Source organism: Phalaenopsis equestris, unplaced genomic scaffold, assembly GCF_001263595.1.
Source record: "Phalaenopsis equestris unplaced genomic scaffold, ASM126359v1 Scaffold000002, whole genome shotgun sequence".
Taxonomy (NCBI): Eukaryota; Viridiplantae; Streptophyta; class Magnoliopsida; order Asparagales; family Orchidaceae; genus Phalaenopsis; species Phalaenopsis equestris.
The window spans coordinates 53,758,504-53,768,691 of record NW_018164444.1 but is presented as its reverse complement, the minus strand read 5'-3'; the positions used below and the strand labels follow the sequence as shown (position 1 = coordinate 53,768,691).

General features: G+C 31.1%; 1 protein-coding gene across 1 annotated transcript; it reads right to left on the bottom strand.

Moving 5' to 3' along the window:
* Nucleotides 1-6,123: 6,123 nt before the first annotated feature.
* Nucleotides 6,124-8,374, bottom strand: LOC110033509. The gene is made up of 7 exons (XM_020737516.1): nucleotides 8,171-8,374; nucleotides 8,032-8,085; nucleotides 7,769-7,948; nucleotides 7,601-7,685; nucleotides 7,470-7,511; nucleotides 7,217-7,273; nucleotides 6,124-6,722 (listed from the first exon to the last, which is right to left on the bottom strand). Exons 1-7 carry the CDS (start codon nucleotides 8,308-8,310, stop codon nucleotides 6,231-6,233), a joined length of 1,050 nt encoding a protein of 349 aa, XP_020593175.1. The 5' UTR covers nucleotides 8,311-8,374; the 3' UTR covers nucleotides 6,124-6,230.
* Between the last annotated feature and the right edge of the window lie 1,814 nt (nucleotides 8,375-10,188).

The window sequence follows — 10,188 nt, the reverse complement described above, 5'->3', positions numbered from 1 at the left end:
TATATATATATTAGAGTAGTGAGCTAATCATTATTTTCTTATAAAAATCCACGAATTAAATAGTCGGGTAAGGCATTAATATCACTTTATTATATTAGCATTAAAATTAAATGTGAATAACTGAGATACTATATGGGGCCGGTCGGCCTAACTCAACATTGATGTATGAGATTGGAAATCAGACGGCTCTCAAAAATTGAGAAAATGAATTAAAGTCTGAATTTCAAATACATTAATATTTTTATATTGAATTAAATTTATTCAAAAAAAAAAAACTTCATTTGTAAATTCTCTGCATTACAGTAATGCACTGATAGTTATAAAAGTATTAATTATCGATTATTTAGAAATAAATTAGTTATTAAATGTTGCTATTTGTGACGTTAGCTATCTTCATTTGCTCAAGGATAGAAACCAATTCTAATATATTTACATATCTAACACCTGAATTATTCGTTTTACATTTATACCACCTAAGTATATCATATCACATACAAATATCACTATTTTCACTTCTAAAAGGTGAAATATGCCTTGTCATGTATAGATAAAGGTGGCAAATATGTTAAAAAAATAATAAAAAAAATTAAAGTAGATGGGAGAAATGCAAAAATTGAAGTTTAGGTGTTAAGTGGATAGGTAAATAGATAAGAATTGAGTGGTATATATGTAATTTTACCTTATATTATCCCTCCAATTCAACTTTTTTTTTTGGTAGGAAATATGGGAAAAATTATTTCATACGGAAACCGCTTGCAAAAGACCAATCTTCACCGTCGATCACCGCAAAGATATATTTCAGTGGACCCCACTTTTAACTTTTTTTTTGGTAGCAAATATGGGGAAAATTATTCCATACGGACACCGCATGCAAAGACCAATCTTCACCGTCAATCACCGCAAAGATATATTTCAGTGGACCCCACTTTCAACTTTTTTAAAAAAATTTTTTTTTGATTGCCGCAATTGAGGATGGAGATCAGACACCCCATGCATTTAGGGTCCGTATTATGGAGCCAAACCATACGAGGAGGTAGAAAGGGAGAAATAAATGATTAGGCTCCAAATTTTAACATAATAAACCCATCAATCTTATCATATTGCTTTTCCTAACCTTGCAGGACCTATAGGAAATGAACTGTAATAAATATTTCATTGGTAGGCTTCAATTAATGAATGAAGATTTTAAAGTCCAAATAAATGGGAAAATGCAATTAAAGTTGGATTCAACAATGAAGTCAGAAATCGGCCTACCCCTAGTTGACCTCCGACTATTTTTGGTTTTTAATTGGATTTTATAAGTAAATCAGATAAAATTTTACAAATCTACCACCTAAAATTTAATTGGATTTACAAATCTACCACCTAAAATTTTATATTTATATTTATAACATTTTGATGCTACAAGTTGTTAGGTATGACTCATATACCAAGAATTTGGAGTCTCTTGGATTTGGAGAGGTGTGAAGAGGAGTGTCTCTTGGATTAGTAGGTTGGGCGGAGCGAGGGCGTGTTTGTAATTATCTGTGAGTTTTATCTATAAATAGATGTGTAACCCTATGAGTATGTAACACTTTTAAAATAGTGAATTCGCCGTTTTGCTCCCGATGATGTAGGCATCATTGCCGAACCTCGTTAAATCTCTGTGTTCTTCTTCAGATTTTCTGTCGATTCTGTTTTTTCTTCGTCCTAAATTTCACAACACAAGCTTATACATGATATGCAAAATCCACTTTTTAAAAAGTTGATAATAATACTATTTTTGATTTGATATCAAACATTTGAGTGTTATCCCAACAAATATGAAAAATATATGTGTTTTGATGAGGAAATACACAGAAATTTTGTGGTGTTTATGTAAATGCGCTCAAGTTTAAAATGGTAGTTGCCAGAAGGACTGAGGAGGAATCAAATTTATGTTTTGTTTGTTTGTTGATTGAGATGATAGTCCAATTGGGCACTATCATGACCAGTGTCATCAAATAATTGAGATCCGGCATTCTCTTACCTCCGGTCAACAATGTTATAATATTTTACATTTACAATTTTGGCAGATGCTCAAATATCAATTTCTCATGCTTTAGACTCCATGATGAGAGCCCACGTCATATGCTAATTATTCGAGAACCCCGCGCCATGGAGGATCAAACGCCTGATCTGAGGAGACTTACAGTGATCCTGCCACCAACAGACTAAGGATTGTGCACAATATATATATATATATAATAGGAAGAAAATTCTTATGTAAATTAAGGATGCAAATCAACATTTACAGTCAATAAGAAAATAAGGCAATATAAATAATAAAAAATGCAATTTAAATTGTTACTTTCCTTTCCAAAATCTTTTTTATCATTATATATAGTGAAGTATGCTGTGATTGCAAGGAACCCCATTTGTCTACCCATATGATAACACACGTGTTACCACTTACTTGTATGGATATTCTTTAGGTATTTAATAGTAAAAACTGACATATGGGTTGTTTGATTGGACGTTTTCAAAATACAAGGATTTTAAAAAAGGTTTAATAGAATGTAAATCAAACGTATATATTTTATATATTCTTAATATGCTTATGTTATGATGTATTTCAAATGAATTGAAATGCAGATGATTAGAGGTACATGATTAGATGAAATGCAGAAATTTCTGAAGTTTGGTGTTTATATTTCATTTTGCGTACATGATTAGTAGAAATTTCTGAAGTTTGGTGTTTATATTTCATTTTCGCTTCAGGAATGGGGGTCTATGTCAAAGGCTTTGGATTTTGTGATTTTCTCTGGAGTTAGAGAGAAGAGAGAAGCGTTCCTGAGTTCTAAACTTATAGAGAGGCTTGAGTTTAGTGTAATATTTACATTTTCCCTTATTTTTTCACAATGATTTTCTTGGTGTGGACGTGCCCTCGTGCTTGTTTTTTTCTATTTTGGATTTTTCAACGTTAAATCTTGGTATTCTTGCTTATTTTTTTTATGATTTATTGTTTATTAGCTCGTGTTCAAAGCTCTGCTCTGGATCTGATCTCAAATTGGTGCTTCCACTTTTCTGCTCATATCTCAAACTGTTCAAAGTTTTGCTCTGGATCTGATCTCAAATTGGTGCTTCCGCTTTTTCGCAACATATTGTTATACTTTTTATATTCTCAAAGCATATCTTAAAATTCTACGATATCATGAGTACAAATCAACATTGAATGCTAATTAAAATGAATGTTCTTCATAGTCAACATATGCAATGATTAGGTCAAACTATTTGTTTGTCCATAGTGTTTCATTTTTAAGACTTATCTCAATGAATTCATCAATTGTTTGCAAAACTTAAATCGTAAGATGTAATCACTTATTTGATACTTTCTATTTTATCTAAGATGTAATAACATTAACATTGGAATCTTTATGGCTGCCAATTATGGCAAACACTTTGAAGATTGATATTAGTAATATATTTTTTTCTTAGAGATCTAAATAAAGCAATACAAATGGAGTAAACATTTTGCTTAGTGGGAGAGTAACACACCTACCCATTTAGAATGGCTATTTATGGGCTCGGGTATATTCCACATGCTAGCATGAGTAGATTAATTTTGCAAGGTTATTTTAAAAGTTGATCTTTGTAGCAATGCCATTGACCAATACTCTATTTTTATAAAACACAAGATAAAAATCTTAGTTTTCTTGTCCATATATAGATGATATTATGTTTTCTTGGTGAATTAAAAAAACATTAGAATTAAAACATCATTTATAAAATAATGTTGCAACTAAAGATATATATATATATATATATATATATATTTTCAAATAATTTCTTAAAATTTAATTTGCATATAGAAAAACATGATCTCTCTATCTAAGAAAAATGACATTAATCTCTCTGAAGAAACTCATCGATTAGGTTCAAATCAAGTAACACTGCATACCTTATGATGATCCATTATCAAACTAAACATAGCTAAAAATTTAATTTTTTAATTATAATTGCGAGCCAACATATGAATAGCTTTAAACTTATTAATTAAATATTTTTCTTTGGAAACTCCTATAAATAAAAAATGCTCCTAGGAATGGTTTAATCTATACTTAAACTTACTGCTTCAAGTATTCTTTTTATTATTATTATATGTTGTGCTCGTTGATGAAAAAATAAAATTTTTAACATTGCAATTTTGTTGGAGATTAAATGATTTTAAGGTACGACGATCATGTTACCGCATACATTAATGATCTAGTGTTTCTTGAAATGACCAAACATGTTTAAGTTCATGGATACTTCATATGAAGATTGAAGTTCTCACAACTTGAGTGAGAAAGTTAACCTATGATGATTTTAATTAGGAAAAGTAACATAATACAAGTTTTATATTGAGGCATTATAAAATTAAAAAATATATATTCATAATAGTAATTAAAATCATTTTCATTTATTTCCCTTTTTATTTATTTCTTATCATTCTCATATTTTACTCCTCTAAACAAAAATCTATAGCCAATAAATAAGAACATAAAATTCTCTTTATATAACAACTTCCACATGCTTCTCCTAGAAGATGTGTTACTACACCACATTCCCATTACAAACTAAAACATAAACTCATAATAGTTCATGAACCAAAGGCAGAATGTCAAGGAATGCCACCACACCCACGAGGGCTAGCTGTTACAAATTCTTCGTCTAACACAGAAGCCAAATTAGAAACGAATCCAAATTAGCTCATTGAATATATATATATATATATATATATATATATATATGGTACCAAGAATATATGCTAATGAAACTAAAAATAGCAGAATATTCAGCAAAGTATGCAGACCCTTAAGCTTATGGATCTAAACGAAATTAATTAACAAATTCAGTACTGTTTATTTGATTAATATTTGTCTTTCAGCATTAAATACAGATTAGAAGTCTACTGACTTGAACTTATTAAGGAAGCTGGGTACTGCTGAAAGTTTGTTGAACTGATCTAAAGCAAAGCAAATCAAGTCAAAAAAGGAGAGCCACTTTGGACTTACAAAACATACAGAAATCCAAATGCTCTTTTCCTGTCTACGAAGTTTGATATTTCCTATTATGAACTAGCGCATCTTTGATGAATTAATGCTTAAATTAATCACATTGCTAAATTATATATTCAGCACTTTTTTAGGTGAAATATATATATATCATTACATCTTGCACCCACTTATAATATCAAAATAAATAAGAAATTGACTCTTTTTAGAGTTTAGAGTGCTATGTAATTCATGCTAAAAAACTATGGCAGTATTTCGTAGCACCTTTTTAATAGGATTTAGCCTGAAACAAGCCAAACATAAAAAAAAAATAATAATAAAATAAAAATTAATTTACTAAATTCTATTTATGAAGCTGATATAAGAATTTATTTCATCATGTTCTCCATCTTCATCTCTATTTCCATCAATATAAATCCAGATTTTTGGGATTTACTAAATCCTATTCAAAGTAAATGTAGGTTGCAACCAAACAATCCCTAAAACGTTAAATCAACAATATTTCAAAAAAAAAAAAAAAAGTAGAATTAACAAAATAGATAAAGTGATATGGTGGCCTTTGGCTGTGAACAAAACATTTTTAATTTTATATACATGAGAAGAATGATTTATGAAGAGCTTGTTGGCAAAAAAAAAACATTTTCTATAATAAAGATGATGTTAAAAATGCATTGACATTGGTAGGTTCAAAGAACATTCCCTACAACATTGCTTATCAATCCCAAAAATTCATCATATTTCTAACAACTAATAGTAGTGGTTTTTGGATAGCCGTTGGACATTGGCAGCAGGCTGAAACTTTTTCTGTCTGATTCTTCTAACTTATAGAGAGGAAAATCTCATGGAGCCATGCTAATTAATAAGCTCACAAATTTCTCAGAATATGAACTGTTGAATGGCATTAAGTAAATTGTATATTAATTTCTCTATTGATCGATTACTTAGCACTTCTCTCTATAGATTAACCAAAATCACATCACTGTGCCTTTGATTTGGAAAAATGTATCGTCCTATTTAACGGTTCTCACATAATCTGTTATAACTAAACGAAGCTAGGAAAAAAAAATAGCAAACTCTTCTTCCATTATGAAGAAATATATCTATAGCCATTAATAAGTCATTGATGCCATTCTTACATCATAACACTAATTATATTCATCATTAGCTTCATCAAATATATATACATTGTTCCCTGCTTATTTTCAAATCGAATATCTAAAATTCCTCTCCAGCTGACTTGTTCACATTGGCAATGTAAGAATAAGGCAAGGAACTACTTGTCTCCCCTGCTCCATACTCATCAACCTCCTCCTTTGCAACTCTTTCTCCGCCGCCGCCGCCACCGTCCATCGCTGCTCTTCGACTCATCCCCGTCATGAGAGCCGGCATGTTGTAGAGGTCAAGAGATGGCTGGGACATTCCCGGCGAGGCTGGACCAACCGACGGAAGCTTTGAAAGTAGTGCTTCAAGACTGGTCATTGATGGTTCTATCCTCATCTGTTGGCCAAACTGGTCGAATAGATCGTAGGGCGGCGCCGCGAGAGCTCCGTGAGGGACTGGTGGAGACGGCCAGCCGTCGGGCTGCTGGTCTTCCAACCTTGTGGGGATTGTAAATGATGAGGGGTGTGGGAAGAAAACACCAGGGATGCCATCTAGGTATGCAAACATGTTCCTGAGGTGGACTACAAAGCTGAGGTCTTCCATAACCTATATTATTATTATTATTATTATTATTATTATTTTCATGAAACAAATAAATAATTAATTTATTTTACATATAAGATTAATATGATGATAATGAATCCAGCTACTATAAATAATGATTCTCTTGAATAGATATAAAATGTAATAGAATATAACTTGAAGGGGGCTAATGAGACATGGGGGTTACTTTGTTAGAACAAAATGTGATAAATATGGAGAAGTCAGATTTAGAAAGACAATTAACAACTCAAATCAATGTAGATTCTACATTAATTCTAAAAATGTTGAACTCATGCATGCATAATATGTTTCATGTGCACGTGTAATTAAGGTTGATGTGCATTGTATTCTAGAGTTCGTGTTTTATTAATTAGTTAATTACAATTTTCATTTATTAATAAAGAATCATAAGTATAACATTCCGATATTACCTACATAGAGAGAGAGAGAGAGAGAGAGAGAGAGAGAGAGAGAGAGAGAGGGAGAGAGGGGGAGACCTTGTTGACTGCTCCAAGTTGAACTACTCCTTCTCTGACTGCAATCAAAGCAATAGTCTGCATAAATGAGAGCTCAAATTAGGGAAATTATGTATGAAAAATGCACAAACAAAAAAATAAACATCCAAATTAACAAAAAAAAAAAAGAAAAAGTATATTGATTTGATGTTAAAATGCCATATATATGAATAAAGCACAACTATAAAAAATAAATGCATTAATTATATGCAAATAAAAAAAAAATTAGCTGCACCTTAATTCCAGACTGGAACTGTGCTGCCCATGTCCTTGGATGCTTGAAAAGCATAGCAAATCAAAATGAAGAAGATTAATAAGCATTAAAAAAAAATTAAGAACAAAATATTTATACAGCATTCCACATACAGAATCTGGTGGTTCTTTAGATGATGCAGTAAGCTCCTTATAAACCCATTTATAGCTTTGATCTGCTGCAACTTTGCCAATCAAACTGCACAATAAGACATCTAGAGAATAATTAGCAAATTAAGCAGTCATTAGACTAAACTAATTAAATTTAACAATACAATCCACCCTTCTCCATAGTTGTAAATCTCATGAGTCATTTTGAAGAAGGTCTCCGGCTGAAGCCCATCGGTCGCCTGAGCTTCGCCTCCTCCTTCGCCATAACCTGCCGCTGACGAGCTCGCTCCGCATGCCTGCTGGATTGCAGAAGCAGCGAAGTTGCAGAATCCATCCTCCCATACAAGAATCCTAAGCAAGTAAATAAGATTAACTGACAGGAGGAACATATATACCGGATATATAAAATTTCACAGCATAGTAAAACTTCTAACCAATTTCTTTTGTTTCCTCTACCTCGATCATAAGCTCCTCCTTGAAAATCCCATCTGCCATGGAAGGACGGAGAAGGGAACATATTAACCAACTGATATAAAACTAAAAATACAATTTTTAATTTTTTTTTCATCTTACTTTGGTGGTGGGAAGTTTCTGGGGAGGATTCTCCAGAAGACAGCATAAAGCCATGGAGAGTTATCAGTGATGCAGAAGCTCCGAAGTGTGTGTTGGAGGAGGTGGGTAATGGCCAATGGGTTAAGCTGTTGATCTTCCATGACAGGTATGAAGAAGAAGAAGAAGAAGAAGAAGAAGAAGAAGAAGAAGAAGAAGAAGAAGAAGAAGAAGAAGAAGAAGAAGAAGAAGAAGAAGAAGAAGAAGAAGAAGAAGAAGAAGAAGAAGAAGAAGAAGAAGAGGGGAAGTAAGAGGAAGATGGCTTTTTGGAAATATAACACTTGCTAGCTTATGAATGGAATCCATATACTGAACCGAATATATGCATATACGCGTTCTCTCTCTGTCTTATATTCTTTGGTCTGAGTGATAGAAGATAAAGCTCTACAAGTGTGATCCCTGGAGCCCCCACAATAAGGCTATCTTCTTTCAAAAGAGTCATCATTGGTGCTTTTTGACCCCTTTTGGTTACATCTTGGAATTTGTAAATTGTTTCTTTTTTTGAATTTTGAAATTTTTATTGAACTTATCTGAAAAACTATAAAGTACTATATTTCTTATATTTTCATAATTTTCATTAAATATCAACAAACTGATTAATTCAGATGGAAGTTTAACTTTTAATTTATTTGTTTTTATAATATTTAATATTTAATTTATTTGTTTTTATAATATTTAATGGATGTTTTAATGATTCGGCAATTTTGAGTAACTATCAAATTAAATTAATGAAATGTTTTTTTTTTAAAGTAAGATTTAGTTAAGAGGTTTTGAAAGAAGATACTCCCTCATCTAAATTAAGAGTTTTCTTGTGTGACTTCGTTTATCTAAGATGTAATTAATTATAAGGCATTTTCATTATAGAAAACTTTAAAAACACATCTTAAGATAAACTCTATTTAATTTTTTATATTAAATAATAGAACTTGTCAGTCAACATAAAAAATGATTTTCGCAGTCTAAACGGATGTAATAAATTTTTTAGTTTATTTAATCGAGTCTCACTAGTAATTAATGCATCTACTCCTCGGGACAAATGCATTGATTGCAGTGTTAGGCTCGTTTATTTAAACTATCGTTCATATGAGATTAGTTTGGTCTCGTATTTTCAAAATTAAAATTATGAGAGCGACAATTTCTTGCGACTCCGCTAGGGATGTAGTTTCTCTCTTCTTTGTGATTAGGTAGTATTGTCTTCATATATCAGTAATGTGTCAATGTCTCTTATGGATCAAATTGTTCTTCTTTCATTGATATGCTTCATCCATTTTTTTAAGGATGGTCAACTCTTTCGGACTTCAGGACCGTTTGTTCAATTATCTTTGGACAAAGAGGTTCAGGAGTTCATTAAAATTTTTATCTTTGTGTAGGGTGTGTGGGTTAACTAGTTTCACCTGAATAATGAGCATTGTGATTTTTATCTTTCGCATGTGAAATTTTTGTTCTTTTATTTTTTTATCAAATACGCATAATATTTTAAATTTGAATAGGAACATATATCCGCTTATCTTTATAAGTTTATTAATGTGAATTTTCTGAAATTATTAACTTTATAAATTTAAAAAATAAAAAAAATTTGATATATTTATATTTTTTTAATAAAGGAAAGCGTAAAGTCCGAGGCATTGGAAATGGAGTAGCTCAGCGTCTGATCAGAAAGTGCTCTCAGCTATCACAACGCAGCTTTCTCAGATTTCCCTTCCATTCACATAATCACATCCCTTGATGTGATGAGGGAATCAATGCTTACGTCCTAATTTATTTTAATTAAAACTTTTCTTAATTATTACTAAAATGTCAAAATTAAATTTCTTCCTACATTTAATTTGTGCTTCAAATTTTAAATTTTTTTAAAAATTATTTCTTAATAGAAAGGAAAAAAATATATATAATTTAAATATTAGTTTTAAAAAGTCAGCTGACAAATCTATGGTTTTTCATGGTGATGTCTAGTACAGATTGAATGACTCTTATATTTTTCA